The following is a 16,311-nucleotide window of genomic DNA, read 5'->3' as shown; positions in this document are numbered from 1 at the left end:
GCAGCTAGGGAACTGGCCCAAGAGGGTCAGCTGGCCCTGCAGGTGGAGAGCGTTCCCCACCCGGTATCGGGGAAGAGCCCAGGAGGGAGCAGCCTGATGAGGACCGAAGGGGAGGTCCATTTGCCGAGGCCCTGGCGTCCAGCTTCCTCTTTGAGCCTCATCTCCTCATGTATGAGAAAAGGGTGACGGCCGGGCGCGGTGGCTCACGCCTATAATCAATCCCAGGACTTTGGGAGGCCAAGGCGGGCGGATCACCTGAGGTCAAAAGTTCCAGACCAGCCTGGCCAAGATGGTGAAAGCCCGTCTCATGCCTGTAATCCCAGCACTCTGGGAGGCCGAGGCGGGTGGATCACAAGGTCAGGAGTTCAAGACCAGCCAGGCCAAGGTGGTGAAACCCCATCTCTACTAAAAATACAAAAATTAGCCAGGCGTGGTGGCGGGCGCCTGTAATCCCAGCTACCCCGGAGCCTGAGGCAGGGAATTGCTTGAACCCTGGAGGTGGAGATTGCAATGAGCCAAGATGGTGCCACTGCACTCCAGCTTGGAGACAGAGCTGGAGTATTTGTAAAAATACAAAAATTAGCCAGGTGTGGTGGCACACACCTGTAATCCCAGCTACTTGGGAGGCTGAGGCAAGAAAATCACTTGAACCTGGAAGCGGAGATTGCAGTGAACTAAGATCATACCACTGCACTCCAGCCTGGGTGACAGAGTGAGACTCCATCTCAAAAAAAAAAAAAAAAAAAAAAAAATATTAGCCGGGCATGGTGGTGGGCATCTGTAATCCCAGCTACTCGGAGCTGAGGCAGGAGAATCACTTGAACCAGGAGGCGGAGGTTGCAGTGAGCCAGACCACACCAGTGCACTCCACCCTGGGCGACAGAGCAAGACTCCCATCTCAAAAACAAGAAAAGGAGGGTCATGCTAGATGGTCTCTAACGGTCCCTTAAGGCTGAGAAGTCTCATCTGTTATCATGAACTCTTTGCTGAATGAGTGAATGAAGTTTAGTAATTCCCAGTCACAACTTTTCTCCAAAATATAAATTACATCACTTGTATTTATCTTCTGTACATATTCAGAAAACATGTACTGATTTGGTTGGATTGGCAAAGTCCGGTAGCATGAAGTGCATCTTATAACACTGTCACATTAATGGAAGGACACCAAGCACTCCAGTTGCAGGTATGGTATAAGCAAAAGGCCAGAGGGAGAACATGCAGGTAGGGGCATGTTGGGGAAACATGGTGAACAGCAACTGTATTATATGCTTTATACCAAGGAGAGTAGTGGGAAGCTGAGTTGGATTCTTGGCTGGGTTAATGGAGAGTAACAGGGACTTGGATGAATTTGACATCCTTTTCCACATCCCAGCACCCTGCCCAACACACAGTAACAGAACCAAAACACGAATTTGCATCATAAATTTTATTCCCGATGCGGGACAGATTCCTTCCATCCCCAAATGAATCACATGCTGCCCTGGAAAGACCTAGGAAACTCTCCTACCATCTCCAGGGAAGTAGTGAGAAAGGCAGGTGCTGGGGACTGGGAAGGCTTTGAAGTTTCCCAGCCTACTTATCCTCCCCTTCTCAAGAGAGGATAGCTGTTCCCTATTATTCCTCTCATCCACTCATCCCTTAAAAAAAACCCACAAAACCATCATTAGTAAAAAAACAAAACCCCTTCAAGTATTCGGGGTTAGGGGTTCTGGGCTGGGACTTGGGGTTACAGGTCACCAATAAAAGAGGGAGGGGAAGAGGAGGAGGAGCCATCACTGTTTCTGCTGCAGGGCTTCTTTCCTTGCCGCATCCTGCAGCAACTGTGTGTCGACCTCGTCTGCTGGCAGCTGCACATATCGGACCACTGAGCCCCGAATGAAGCAGTTCTTCACTGATAACTAGACAAAGATGGACAAATGTGAAAACACCCTTAAAAATGTCCTCTAACCACCCAGAGGCCTCCTGCTTTATTTCCTCTTCTCCACAGACCCCAACTTACCATGTGAGGATATTTCTCAGGGTCTGTGACACTGATGTCAGTTAGTTTGATGTTGAGATACTAGGAAAGGAAGATGAACACCATTATTATTTATTTATTTATTTATTGAGACAGAGTTTTGCTCTTGTTGCCCAGGCTGGAGTGCAAGGGCACCATCTTGGCTCACTGCAACCTCCGCCTCCTGGGCTCAAGCGATTTTCCTGCCTCAGCCTCTCTGGAGTAGCTGGGATTATAGGGATGCACCACAATGCCCGGCTAATTTTTTGTATTTTTAGTAGAGACAGGGTTTCACCATGTTGGTCAGGCTTGTCTTTAACTCCTGACCTCAGGCCTCGGCCTCTCAACATGCTGGGACTATAGGCATGAGCCACCACACCTGGCCGAATAACACCATTATTAACCCTAGAGACATGATGTAAGAACCCAACCCTCTCCTTCCCCAGGAACCAATTCTGGGCCTTTACTATATCTCACCTGATCCACAGAATGGAGGGTTCCACAGATGCTGTCAAGGGCAGAGGGAGAGAAGAATCAAATTAGTTTATAACAAAGTCAACATAGAGGTGACTTCAGAGCTGGGATGAGAACATGACTGGGAGAAGTCAAGGACTTGAAGTCAGAAAAAGGTACAACCAAAAGGGGAAATTCCTAAGCCCTGGAGTAGGAAAGACGGCTAACAGAGTAGTTTATTTTCAACCCGACATCCCGACATCTCCTCTCCCTAAACCAATCCAATTTTCTTTTTTTTTTTTTTTTTTGAGACGGAGTCTCGCTCTGTCACCTAGGCTGGAGTACAGTGGCACGCACGATCTCAGCTCACTGCAAGCTCCACCTCCTGGGTTCACACCAGTCTCCTGCCTCAGCCTCCCGAGTAACTGGGACTACAGGCGTCCTGCTAATTTTTTGTGTTTGTAGCAGAGACGGGGTTTCACCGTGGTCTCGATCTCCTGACCTCGTGATCCACCCGCCTTGGCCTCCCAAAGTGCTGGGATTACAGGCATGAGCCACCGCGCCGTTTTTTTTTTTGAGACGGAGTCTTGCTCTGTCACCCAGGCTGGAGTCCACTGGCACGATCTCAGCTCACTGCAAGCTCCGCCTCCCGGGTTCATGCCATTCTCCTGCCTCAGCCTCTGGAGTAGCTAGGACTACAGGCCCTCACCACCACGCCCAGCTAATTTTTTTGCATTTTTAGTAGAGACAGGGTTTCAGCACGTTAGCCAGGATGGTCTCAATCTCCTGACCTCGTGATCTGCCCGCCTGGGCCTCCCAAAGTGCTGGGAGGGATTACAGGCGTGAGCCACCGTGCCCGGCCCCCCTTTTTTTTTTTTTGAAATGGAGTCTCACTGTCGCCCAGGCTGAAGTGCAGTGGTGTGATCTTGGCTCACTGCAACCTCAGCTTCCCAGGTTCAAGTGATTCTCCTGCCTCAGCCTCCTGAGTAGCTAGGACTTCAGGCGCACGCCATCATGCCCGGCTAATTTTTTATTTTTAGTAGAGATGGGGTTTCACCATGTTGGCCAGGCTGGTCTTTAACTCCTGACCTCAGGCAATTTGCCCACCTCAGCTTCCCAAAGTGCTGGGATTACAGGTGTGAACCACTATGCCCGGCCAAACCAACCTATTCTTCATAGCTACCATTAAACAACTGGTAAAGGCTAGACGTGTGTTCTATATAGTATTTGTAATCTTTACAGCATCTTTTGAAGTAGTTACTACCTTAGGGGCTAAGAGAGGTTGTTTTAAACTTTCTGAGTTTAGAACAAACAGGAACTTCAGTCCAAGTCTGTCTGACTCCCAAAACCATCAGCTTTTTTTTTTTTTTTGTGAGACAGGGTCTCACTCTGTGACCCAGGCTGGAGTGAAATGGCGTGATCATGGTTTATTGCGGCCACTTGAGTAGCTATGATTACAGGCGTGAGCCACCATGCCCAGCTGATTTTTTTTTTTTTGTAGAGAAAGGGTCTCACTGTGAATGTCGCCCAGGCTAGCTATTTTCAAACATTTACTGCTTTGGAACCAGAGCCCCATATGTAGATAAAGGTAGGCGGCATTACTTTTTTTTTTTTTTTTTTTTTTTTTGAGACGGAGTCTCGCTCTGTCGCCGAGGCTGGAGTGCAGTGGCCGGATCTCAGCTCACTGCAAGCTCCGCCTCCCGGGTTTACGCCATTCTCCTGCCTCAGCCTCCCGAGTAGCTGGGACTACAGGCGCCTGCCACCTTGCCCGGCTAGTTTTTTGTATTTTTTAGTAGAGACGGGGTTTCACCGTGTTAGCCAGGCTGGTCTCAAACTCCTGACCTGGTGATTCACCCGTCTCGGCCTCCCAAAGTGCTGGGATTACAGGCTTGAGCCACCGCGCCCGGCGGCAGCATTACTCTTGATGATCCAGGCACGAGTGATGTCCTCTCCATTCTCCAATCCTCGAGCCCCTTAAAATGCTATTTGAGGAATGCTATCAAAACACCAGCGCTCTTTGAGAGAATGGTGCAAAAATTTAAAAAAACACCCTTTGGCTGGGCACCGTTGCTCAAGCCTGTAATCCCAGCACTTTGGGAGGCTGAGGCAGGAGGATCGCTTGAAGCCAGCTGCAGAACAGTCCAGACAACACAGCAAGACTTCATCTCTAAAGTTATAAAAGAAAATAATTGTGTCCGGGCATGGTGGCTCACGCCTATAGTCGCAGCACTTTGGGAGGCTGAGGCGGGTGAATCACGAGGTCAGGTGTTCGAGACCAGCCTGGCCAACATCGTGAAACCCTATCTCTACTAAAAATACAAAAAATTAGCTGGGCATAGTGGCGGACGCCTGTAATCCCAGCTACTCGGGAGACTGAAGCAGGAGAATCACTTGAACCAGGTAGGCGGAGGTTGCAGTGAGCCGAGATCGAGCCACTGCACTCCAGCCCAGGTGACAGAGTGAGACTCCATCTCAAAATAAATAAATAAATAAAAATAATCATAATAAATAGCAGTTTTAAAAATGTCCTTATCTTGCCAAAAATAAAGTTAGCAGTTCTCTGTTGGGACTCCAATTTTTGTTAAAATTCTGAAAGTCTTTAAAACCCAGCGTCCAGGCCATGCACAGTGGCTCATGCCTATAATTCTAGCACTTTAAGAGGCCAGGGTGGGCGGATCACTTGAAGCCAGGACTTTCAGACCAGCCTGGCCAACACGGCAAATCCTCATCTCTACTAAAAATATAAAAATTGGCCGGGCGCGGTGGCTCAAGCCTGTAATCCCAGCACTTTGGGAGGCCGAGATGGGCGGATCACGAGGTCAGGAGATCGAGAGACGATCCCGGCTAACACGGTGAAACCCCGTCTCTACTAAAAAATACAAAAAAATAGCCGGGCGAGGTGGCGGGCGCCTGTAGTCCCAGCTACTCAGGAGGCTGAGGCAGGAGAATGGCGTAAACCCGGGAGGCGGAGCTTGCAGTGAGCTGAGATCCGGCCACTGCACTCCAGCCTGGGTGACAGAGCAAGACTCCGTCTCAAAAAAAAAAAAAAAATATATATATATATAAATTGTCCGGGTGCGGTGGCTCATGCCTGTAATCCCAGCACTTTGGGAGGCCGAGGCGGGCAGATCACAAGGTCAGGAGATCAAGACCATCCTGGCTAGCACTGTGAAACCCTGTCTCTACTAAAAATACAAAAAATTAGCCAGGCGTGGTGGCATGCACCTATAGTCCCAGCTACTCAGGAGGCTGATGCAGGAGAATCGCTTGAACCCGGGAGGCGGAGCTTGCAGTGAGCCGAGATCCTACCACTGCACTCCAGCCTGGGCGACAGAGCCAGACTCTGTCTCAAAAAAACAAAACAAAACAAAACAAAACAAATTAGCCGGGCATTGTGGTGTGTACCTATAATCCCAGCTACTCAGGAGGTGAGGCATGAGAATCACTCGAACCCAGAAGGAAAAGAAAAAAAAAATTTTAAACTAAATATAAAAATACAAAAATTAGCTGTGTGTGGTGCACGCCTGGTTGCAGTGAGCCAAGATCACGCCACTGCATTCCAGCCTGGGCGACAGAGTAAGGCTCTGTCTCAAAAAAAAAAAAAAAAAAGAAGCGGCCGGGCGCGGTGGCTCAAGCCTGTAATCCCAGCACTTTGGGAGGCCGAGATGGGCAGATCACGAGGTCAGGAGATCGAGACCATCCTAGCTACGGTGAAACCCCGTCTCTACTAAAAAATACAAAAAACTAGCCGGGCGAGGTGGCGGGCACCTGTAGTCCCAGCTACTCGGGAGGCTGAGGCAGGAGAAAGACGTAAACCCGGGGGGCAGAGCTTGCAGTGAGCTGAGATCCAGCCACTGCACTCCAGCCTGGGCGACAGAGAGAGACTCTGTCTCAAAAAAAAAAAAAAAAAGAATATAAAAGAAAGACCCACCTAAATATGCTATAGAAATTAATTTAAATGAACTAGTACAATACTGGGCAATCATTATTATTTTTTGAGATAGAGGGTGAGTCTGCCTAAAAACAAAAACAAACACCCAGTATCTCAAACCCACTGCCTCAGTCATGTTCTCACCATATTGCTGGCTGCTGAAAAACATGTGACAGCACCCCACCATCTCCATTAGTGAAATAACATTTAGGAATTGCACAAAGTGGTGTCTTTTTTTTTTTTTTTGAGACGGAGTCTCTCTCTGTCGCCCAGGCTGGAGTGCAGTGGCACGATCTTGGCTCACTGCAAGCTCCGCCTCCCAAGTTCCAGCAATTGTCCTGCCTCAGCCTCCCGAGTAGCTGGGACTGCAGGCACCCACCACCATGCCCAGCTAATTTTTTGTATTTTTAGTAGAGACGGGGTTTCACCGTGTTAGCCAGGATGGTCTCAATCTCCTGACCTCGTGATCCACCCGCCTCAGCCTCCCAAAGTGCTGGAATTACAGGCGTGAGCCACTGCGATCGGCCGTGGTGTCTTTTTATTAAGTCCCTTAAGGAGGAGGAAATACATAGCACAAAAGTGGTCTGACAGCAAGCATAAGAGAAAGAACTTTTGGCCAGGCGTGGTGGCTCACACCTGGTTTGGGAGGCCGAGGCGGGAGGATCACTTGAGGTCAGGAGTTTGAGACCAAGCTGGCCAACATGGTGAAACCCCATCTCCACTAAAAATACAAAAAAATTAGCTGGGAGTGGTGGTGTGCACCTGTAATCCCAGCTATTCAGGATGCTGAGGTGGAAGAATCATTTGAACCTGGGAGGCAGAGGTTGCAGTGAGCCAAGATCGCACCACTGCGCTCCAGCCTGGGCATTAGAGTGAGACCCTGTCTTAAGCAAAAAAAAGGAGAAAGATCTTCTTTCTCATCCCAACAGAAAAGTCACTTTAGAGCCACATACGTGTTGGCTCACACCTGCACTTTGGGAGGCTGAGGTGGGAGGATCACTTGAGTCCAAGAGTTCAAGACCAGCCTGGGCAACATGGCCAAGACCCTGTCTCTATGAAAATTTTTAAAATTAATATAAAAAGGCCAAGTGCAGTGGCTCACGTCTGTAATCCCAGCACTTTGGGAGGCTGCGGCGGGTGGATCATGAGGTCAGGAATTCAAGACCAGCCTGACGAAGATGGTGAAACCCCAAGTCTACTAAAAATACACAAATTGGGCTGGGCACGGTGGCTCAAGCCTGTAATCCCAGCACTTTGGGAGGCCGAAACGGGTGGATCACGAGGTCAGGAGATCGAGACCATCCTGGCTAACACGGTGAAACCCCGTCTCTACTAAAAAATACAAAAAACTAGCCGGGCGAGGTGGCGGGCGCCTGTAGTCCCAGCTACTCGGGAGGCTGAGGCAGGAGAACGGCGTGAACCTGGGAGGCGGAGCTTGCAGTGAGCTGAGATCCGGCCACTGCACTCCAGCCTGGCGACACAGCGAGACTCCGTCTCAAAAAAAAAAAAATACACAAATTAGCTAGGTATGGTGGCAGGCGCCTATGATCCCAGCTACTTGGGAGACTGAGGCAGGAGAATCACTTGAACCTGGACAGCAGAGGTTGCAGTGAGCCGAGATCGCGCCACTGCACTCCAACCTGGGCGACAAAGTGAGACCACGTCTCAAACAAAAATAGAAAAAAAAGAAGGCTGGGCACGGTGGCTCACTCCTGTAATTCCAGTACTTTGGGAGGCCAAGGTGGGTAGATCACAAGTCAGGAGATCAAGACCATCCTGGCCAACATAGTGAAACCCCCTTCTCTAATAAAAATACAAAGATTAGCTGGACGTGGTGGTGCATGCGTATAATGCCAGCTACTCGGGAGGCTGAGGCAGGATAATCACTTGAACCAGGGAGTCGGAGGTTACAGTGAGCTGAGATAGTGCCATTGCAGCCTGGCGACAGAGTGAGACTCGTCTCGGGGGAAAAAAAAAAAAAAAAAGGAAAAAAAGAAAAAGAAATGTTACTGGGGCCGGGCACGGTGGCTCATATCTGGGATTCCAGTACTTTGGGAGGCTGGGGCAGGCAGATCACGAGGTCAGGAGTTGGAGACTAGCCTGACTAACATGGTGAAACCCTGTCTCTACTAAAGATACAAAAAATTAACCAGGCGTGGTGGCGTGTGCCTGTAATCCCAGCTACCAGGGAGGCTGAGTCTGGAGAATTGCTTGAACCCAGTAGGCGGAGGTTGCAGTGAGCCGAGATCGCATCATTGCACTCCAGCCTGGGTGACAGGGCACGAATCTGTCTCAAAAAAAAAAAAAAAGGTATTTTAGGGCCTAGGGTTATAACACAACAGTCAGGCTTCCCAAATAAAAGGCCCAGTAAGGAGAAGAGAATCAAAAACAAGTCATCACACCAAATTGCCTAAGACTGCTAGTGATTTCCATACTTGTCTTGCTCTGTGTCCCCAATCTATACACATCGATACCACCTGCATGGCCAGTGCCACAAACGGAAACCTCTGTTCTAAAATGCAACGGCCCTTAAGTTCCTCTCCTCACCATTCCCTGCCATGTCAACGTGTAACCCACGAAGAAATTAAATCACATAGAAATGTGGAAGACAACCAGGCACATGGCACATGCCTGTAATTCCAGCACTTTGGGAGGCCAAGGTGGCAGGACTGCTTGAGCCCAAGAGTTTGAGACCAGCCTGGGCAACACAGTGAGACTCTGCCTCTCCAAATAATTAAAAAATTAGCTGGGCGTGGTGGCATGTAGCCCCACCTATTCAGGAGGCTGAATGAGCTATGACTGTGCCATTACACTCCAGCCTGGACAACACAGTGAGACCCCCATCTCAAAAAAATAAATGTGGAAGACACTTTTGGGAAGAGAATACAATTGACCCCATCTTTCTAAAGGATAACGAGATAATAGGTATCAATATTTTAAATGTACTTTTTTTTTTTTTTTTTGAGATGGAGTCTCAGTCTGTCGCCCAGGCTGGAGTGCAGTGGCCTGATCTCAGCTCACTACAACGTCCGCCTTCTGGGTTCAAGCAATTCTCCTGCATCAGCCTCCCGAACAGCTGGGATTACAGGCACACAACACCACGCCTGGCTGATTTTTGTATTTTTAGTAGAGATGGGGGTTTCACCATATTGGACAAGCTGGTCTCAAACTCCTGACCTCAGGCATCTGCCCGCCTTGACTTCCCAAAGTGCTGGGATTACAGGTGTGGGCCACTGCATCTGGCCTAAATGTACATATCATTTAAAGGACTGTACAGATAAGTACAGGGCCAGGCATGCTGGCTCATGCCTGTAACCCCAGCACTTCGGAAAGCTGAAGCAAGAGGATTGCTTGAACTCAAGAGTTTGAAACCAGCCTGAGTAACAAAGCGAGACACTGTCTCTAATTTTTAAATAAATAAATATTATTTTAAGAAAGAAAATAGGACTAGGTGCAGTGGCTCACACCTGTAATCCCATCACTTTGGGAGGCCAAGGCGGGTGGATCACAAGGTCAAGAGTTCAAGACCAGCCTAGCCTAGATGGTGAAACCCCTTCTCCACTAAAAATACAAGAATTAGCTAGGCATAGTGGTGGACGCCTGTAATCACAGCTACTCGGGAGGCTGAGGCAGAGAATTGCTTCAGCCCAGGAAGCGGAGGCTGCAGTGAGCCGAGATCGCGCCACTGCACTCCAGCGTAGGTGACAGAGACTCCATCTCAAAAAAAAAAAAAAAAAAAGCCAGGCGCAGTGGCTCACGCCTGTAATCCCAGCACTTTGGGAGGCCGAGGCAGGCGGATCACAAGGTCAGGAGATCAAGACCATCCTGGCTAACACGGTGAAACCCCGTCTCTACTAAAAATACAAAAATTAGCCAGGTGTGGTGGCAGGCGCCTATAGTTCCAGCTGCTGGGGAGGCTGAGGCAGGAGAATGGCATGAACCCGGGAGGCAGAGCTTACAGTGAGCAGAGATCACACCACTGCATTCCAGCCTGGGCGACAGAGCGAGACTATCTCAAAAAAAAAAAAGAAAAAAGAAAAAGAAAAAGAAAAAAGCTGGACATAATCATATTTCTGTTCTGTATCACTTACTAGTTTTGTAGACTTGAACAAGTGGTATAGCTGATCTAAGCCTCAGTTTCCTCATATGTATAACAGCAATAGTACATATTACTAAGGAGTGTTTGAGAAATCAATCAATAAATGTATTCAGAATAGTGCTTAGTCAATAGGTCTTCAGATATTATTTTTCTTTCCTTAAGCACCTATCATACAACTGGCCTATACTAGGTATTAGATACACAGTAGCATATCTAATACGTAGGTTTCACCATGTTGGCCAGGCTGGTCTCAATCTCTTGACCTTGTGATCCACCCACCTCAGCCTCCCAAAGTGCTGGGATTACAGGCATGAGCCACCATGCCCAGCCTATGGCCTGTTCTGTTTTTTTGTTTATTTTTTTGAGATGGAGTCTCGCTCTGGTCGCCCAGGCTGGAGTGCAGTGGTGCCATCTTGGCTCACTGCAAGCTCCACCTCCTGGGTTCATGCCATTCTCCTGCCTCAGCCTCCCAAGTAGCTGGAACTACAGGCGCCCGCCACCACACCAGGCTAATTTTTTGTATTTTTAGTAGAGATGGGGTTTCACCATGTTAGGCAGGATGGTCTCAATCTCCTGACCTCGTGATCCGCCCACCTCGGCCTCCGAAAGTGCTGGGATTACAGGCGTGAGCCACTGCGCCTGGCCTGGCCTGTTCTTTTTTGAGACAGTCTTCCTCTGTCACCCAGGCTGGAGTAAAGTGGTACAATCATGGCTCACTGCAGCCTCGACCTCCTGGGTTCAAGTGATCCTCCCACCTCAGTCTCCCGAATAGCTGGGACTACAGGCATGTAAACCACATCTGGCTAATCTTTTATAGAAATGGTTCTATGTTGCCCAGGCTAGTCTCGACATCCTGGACTCAAGTGATCCTCCTGCCTCAGCCTCCCAAAGTGCTGAGATTACAGGTGTGAGCCACCATGGCCAGCCTAGTACTTACTCTTTATTTATTTTTTTTGAGACAGAGTCTCACTCTGTCACCCAGGCTGGAGTGCAGTGGTGTAATCTCAGCTCACTGCAACCTCTGCCACCCAGGTTCAAGCGATTTTCCTGCCTCAGCCTCCCAAGTAGCTGGGATTACAGGCACCTGCCACCATGCCTGGCTAATTTTTGTATTTTTAGTAGAGACGGGGTTTCACCATCTTGGCCAGACTGGTCTTGAACTCCTGACCTCGTGATTCACCCACCTCGGCCTCCCAAAGTGCTGGGATTACAGGCATGAGCCACACGTCCAGCCCATGAGCCACCACACCTGACCAGTATTTACTCTTTAAACTGTATATTGCTTTGTATTGTTTTCCAATACACAATACAATCCCCAAGCTTATCTGTAAATTTAAGGCACAAGGCATTTATTTATTGTTAAATTTTAAAATTTGTCTTAGAGATGGGGTCTTGCTCTATTGCCCTGGCTAGAGTGCAATGGAGTAATCACTGCTCACTGCAGCCTCAAACTCCTGGGCTCAAGCAATCCTCCCTCCTCAGTCTCCCAAAGTGCTCGGATTACAGGCGTGAGCCACTGCACCCCACCCATTTATTTCTTTTGTTTGTTTGAGACAGAGCCTCGCTCTGTCACCCAGGCTGGAGTGCAGTGGCGTGATCTGGGCTCACTGCAAGCTCTGCCTCCCAGGTTCACGCCATTCTCCTGCCTCAGCCTCCAAAGTAGCTGGGACTACAGGGGCCTGCCACCATGCCTGGCTAATTTTTTGTATTTTTAGTAGAGACAGGGTTTCACCGTGTTAGCCAGGATGGTCTTGATCTCCTGACCTCGTGATCCGCCCACCTCAGCCTCCCAAAGTGCTGAGATTACAGGCGTGAGCCACCGCACCCGGCCATTTATTTCTTCTGTACATATTCCACCTCACCCAGCCCTCAAATATTTCTCAAATTAAAGAGGTTCCAGGGCCCTGGGCACACCCACCCCCAACAGACTTGTTGGAACAGGTACCTACCTCAGGTCATTCTTGAGTTCCACGACCACATCCTTGCCCACAAGGGACTTGAAAAAAGAATAGAAGAGCTATTGGGAGAGAGGGGGAAAACCATCATGTGGGAAGGAACATGGTAGGGAGGAGTGTCCCTTGACAGTATTACCAAATACCGGTATTGTGAACCCCATTGCATCCCTAACAGTTCTCAAAATTTCACAGGAAAGAATAATTGGTTGAGAGGTGAAAGGCTGGAGCCCAAATTATTCTGCACACTGCATTGAGCCCATCACTTAAAGTCCCAGAGAGGCTCTGCCCTGCATACCTCGGCCTCCCCAGTGTGCTCTCTCAATCGACCACCTTTCTCGGGTACCTGCCCACTCCTTTCAATGAATTACAGAAAACATCCCACCCGCACCCTGCCGAAGCTTGCCTGGCAGAGAAGTGCTCTAAGGTCTAACTTTTCCGTCTCCCGCTGTCCCCACTGAATCTCTCTCAGGGTTGGGGTTTTTTTCCTCATCATGGAAAAAAAAAATCCCATTTGCTCTCAGGTGTCTCCTCAACGAACTTGAGGAACAGGACTAACGATGAAGATAAAAACTCCGGACCTAACTCCAGCCTAGGGGGACAAAGGCCAGACCCCCCTGCCCCAACCGTCCGAGATCCCCGAGGGCGACCCCTTTTGACGTCACGGTACCCACCATGGTGCTGGCGCAGCGGGCAGCGGGCCGGAGCGAGAAAAGAGCCGGATGCTGAGACCAGGTCTGGGAGAACCGAAGCGCGAGCCCGCGCGTGGGGCGAGGCGGGACCGCGCAGGCGCAGCGGGAAGGGACGCAGAACCCTCCAAGCGCTGAAGGGTAAAGCGCGGCCGACTTGCGGCTGGGGAGCGCAAGCTGGGTAAAACCGAGGGGAGGAGGAAGCCGGGAAAGGGGCGGGGTTTCCTTCGTTCCGACTTCTTCCAGGGCCGGCCGGCTCCCATTGCGCAGGCGCGGACCCTAGCCTGGGCTGCTAGGCGGGTGGAGGCACTCGGCGTCTGAGCTCAAAAGGTTTTGTTTTCCATAACCCTGCCGTCCACAGCGTGATGTGTTCGTGCCCTCTACACACATCCTATCGAGAATTGTGGGGAGTTTGTGAAGATTATGAAGTGTGCACTTTTCTATATTTGTTAAAGTAAAAACATAAAATTCAAAAAATAAAATTAAAAAATGTTTTTAATCTTAAATTCAGCTGATAAAAAAAAAAAAGGCCGAGGGCGGTGGCTCACGCCTTCAATCCCAGCACTCTGAGAGGCCAAGGTGGATGGATTGTGTGAGGTCAGGAGTTCGAGACCAGGCTAGCCAACATGGTGAAGTCCCGTCTTCACTAAAAATACAAAAAAAATTAGCCAGGCGTGGTCGCGGGCGCCTGTAATCCCAGCTACTCGGGAGGCTGAGGAAGGAGAATTGCGTGAACCCGGGAGGTGGAGGTTGCAGGGAGCCAAGATCATGCCACTGCACTGCAGCCTGGGCGACAGAGCGAGACTCGTCTCAAAAAAAAAAAAAAAATTGGCCGGGCGCGGTGGCTCACGCCTGTAATCCCAGCACTTTGGGAGGCCGAGACGGGCGGATCACGAGGTCAGGAGATCGAGACCATCCTGGCTAACACGGTGAAACCCCGTCTCTACTAAAAAATACAAAAAACTAGCCGGGCGAGGTGGCGGGTGCCTGTAGTCCCAGCTACTCGGGAGGCTGAGGCAGGAGAATGGCGTGAACCCGGGAGGCGGAGCTTGCAGTGAGCTGAGATCCGGCCACCGCACTCCAGCCTGGGTGACAGAGAGAGACTCCGTCTTAAAAAAAAAAAAAAAAAAAAAAATTGACCGGGCGCAGTGGCTGACGCCTATAATCCCGCACTTTGGGAGGCCAAGGCAAATGGATCACCTGAGGTCAGGAGTTCTAGACCAGCCTGGCCAACATGGCGAAATCCTGTCTCTACTAAAAACCCAAAAATTAGCCAGGTGTGGTGGCACGCGCCTGTAAACCCGGGAGGTATAAGTTGCAGTGAGTGGAGATCGTGCCATTGTACTCCAGCCTGGGCAACAACAGTGAAACTCTTGTCTCAAAACAACAACAACAACAAAATGTTGAGGCTTGTAAATCCCAGCATTTTGGGAGGCTGAGGCAGGAGGATCATTTGAACCCAAGAGTTACAGTGAGCTACGATCTCCCCACTGCATTCCAGCCTGGGCAAGACTCTGTCTATAAAAAAGAAAATTATAAAAAACAAAAAAATGTTGAGGAGTCCCAGAGATAAGGAGCTGGAGCACAAATTTTGGTTTTATCAAAGGTTACCAATAAATATATTTCTCCAAAGGAGCCAACCTCAATCTCCATATTTCTTACACACTTTTGCCAAGACTGTCCTGTAAAGGACTGAGTAAAAAGAGACTGTGGCTTACAGATGCAAATAACCCAGTCTAACATTTCACTGCCAAATGTTTCAAACACAGACAGAAATGCACAGTTACATATCATTCTAACTCATGTCCCCCAGGTTTTTATAAATGTATATTAGGACACAGGTAAAAGAAAACAAATTTTTTTGAGATGCAGTCTTGCTCTGTCATCAGGCTGGAGTGCGGTGCCACGATCTCAGCTCACTGCAACCTCCACAACCCAGGTTCAAGCAATTCCTCTGCCTCACCCTCCCGAGTAGCTGGGACTACAGGCGTGCACCACCATGCTCAGCTAATTTTTGTATTTTTAGTAGTGACGAGGTTTCACCATGTTGGGCAGGATGGTCTCGATCTCTTGACCTCATGATCCACCCACCTCGGCCTCCCAAAGTGCTGGGATAACAGGTGTGAGCCACTGCACCCGGCCGGTAAAAATATTTTTTCATGGACTAAGACTTCATAAACTTATATTTGTCATCTTGCATAGAAGTACTTATTTGTCAAGAGTTTGTTATAGAAATATTTTCTGGGGCTAGGCATGGTGGCTCACGCCTATAATCCCAGCACTTTAGGAGGCTGAGGTGGGTGTATCACCTAGGTCAGGAGTTCAGAACAGCCTCGTCAACATGGTGAAACCCCATCTCTACTAAAAACACAAACATTAGCTGAGTGTAGTGGTGAGCGCCTGTAATCCCAGCTACTCAGGAGGCTGAGGCAGAAGAATTGCTTGAATCCGGGAGGCGAAGGTTGCAGTGAGCCAAGGTCGTGCCATTGCACTCCAGCCTGGGCGACAAGAGTGAAACTCTGTCTCCAAAAAAAAAAAAAAAGAAAGAAAGAAAAGAAATATTTTCTCCATATAATGAATGTAAACAATGAACTCTGTGAGTGCACAGATGCTGAACCTCCTGGACCTTACCTATACATCAGGACATCAAGCAGGATTTGTCCCTCCACCCCAAGCTGAGTCCTAAACACCAAAACCAGCCTGTAACTGATTAAAAGCAGTTATAGTTTACAATCTGTTCCATCTGTGCTAAAGGTATCTGAGGATCAAAAATTATGTGCTGATTGAAACAATGAGTTCATGGGCCGGGCGCGGTGGCTCACACCTGTAATCCCAGCACTTTGGGAGGCTGAGGTGGGCAGATTCTGAGGTCAGGAGATTGAGACCATCCTGGCTAACATGGTGAAACCCCATCTCTACTAAAACAATACAAAAAATTAGCCGGGCATGGTGGTGGACGCCTGCAGTCCCAGCTACTTGGGAGGCTGAGGCAGGAGAATGGCGTGAACCCGGGAAGCAGAGCTTGCAGTGAGCCGAGATTGTGCCACTGTACTCCAGCCTGGGCGACAGGGCAAGACTTCATCTCAAAAAAAAAAAAAAGAAAAGAAAAGAAAAAAAAACCCAATGAGTTCATGAAAATTCAAATACTTTACCCTTACTAATTTAATCATTCACAGTGAGCTCACAATCAG

At 49.2% G+C, this 16,311-nt stretch overlaps 1 protein-coding gene across 1 annotated transcript; it reads right to left on the bottom strand.

Moving 5' to 3' along the window:
- Window positions 1-1,412: 1,412 nt before the first annotated feature.
- LSM2 (LSM2 homolog, U6 small nuclear RNA and mRNA degradation associated) lies at window positions 1,413-13,318 on the bottom strand. The gene is made up of 5 exons (NM_001260685.1): window positions 13,106-13,318; window positions 12,429-12,496; window positions 2,474-2,504; window positions 2,000-2,059; window positions 1,413-1,898 (listed from the first exon to the last, which is right to left on the bottom strand). The coding sequence occupies exons 1-5, from the start codon at window positions 13,106-13,108 to the stop codon at window positions 1,773-1,775; spliced, it is 288 nt and encodes a 95-aa protein (NP_001247614.1). The 5' UTR covers window positions 13,109-13,318; the 3' UTR covers window positions 1,413-1,772.
- Window positions 13,319-16,311: the final 2,993 nt, after the last annotated feature.

This window comes from Macaca mulatta, chromosome 4 (assembly GCF_049350105.2).
Source record: "Macaca mulatta isolate MMU2019108-1 chromosome 4, T2T-MMU8v2.0, whole genome shotgun sequence".
NCBI classification, from domain to species: Eukaryota; Metazoa; Chordata; class Mammalia; order Primates; family Cercopithecidae; genus Macaca; species Macaca mulatta.
This window is presented reverse-complemented; position numbering and strand designations above follow the sequence as displayed.

Bases quoted from the DNA above. Each gene is read 5' to 3' on its own strand.
- LSM2 (NM_001260685.1), bottom strand. The intron at 2,505-12,428 runs GTAGGTACCTGT...TGCCCTTGACAG, and splicing joins GAACTCAAGAATGACCTGAG to CATCTGTGGAACCCTCCATT. The intron at 2,060-2,473 runs GTGAGATATAGT...TTCCTTTCCTAG, and splicing joins CCCTCCATTCTGTGGATCAG to TATCTCAACATCAAACTAAC.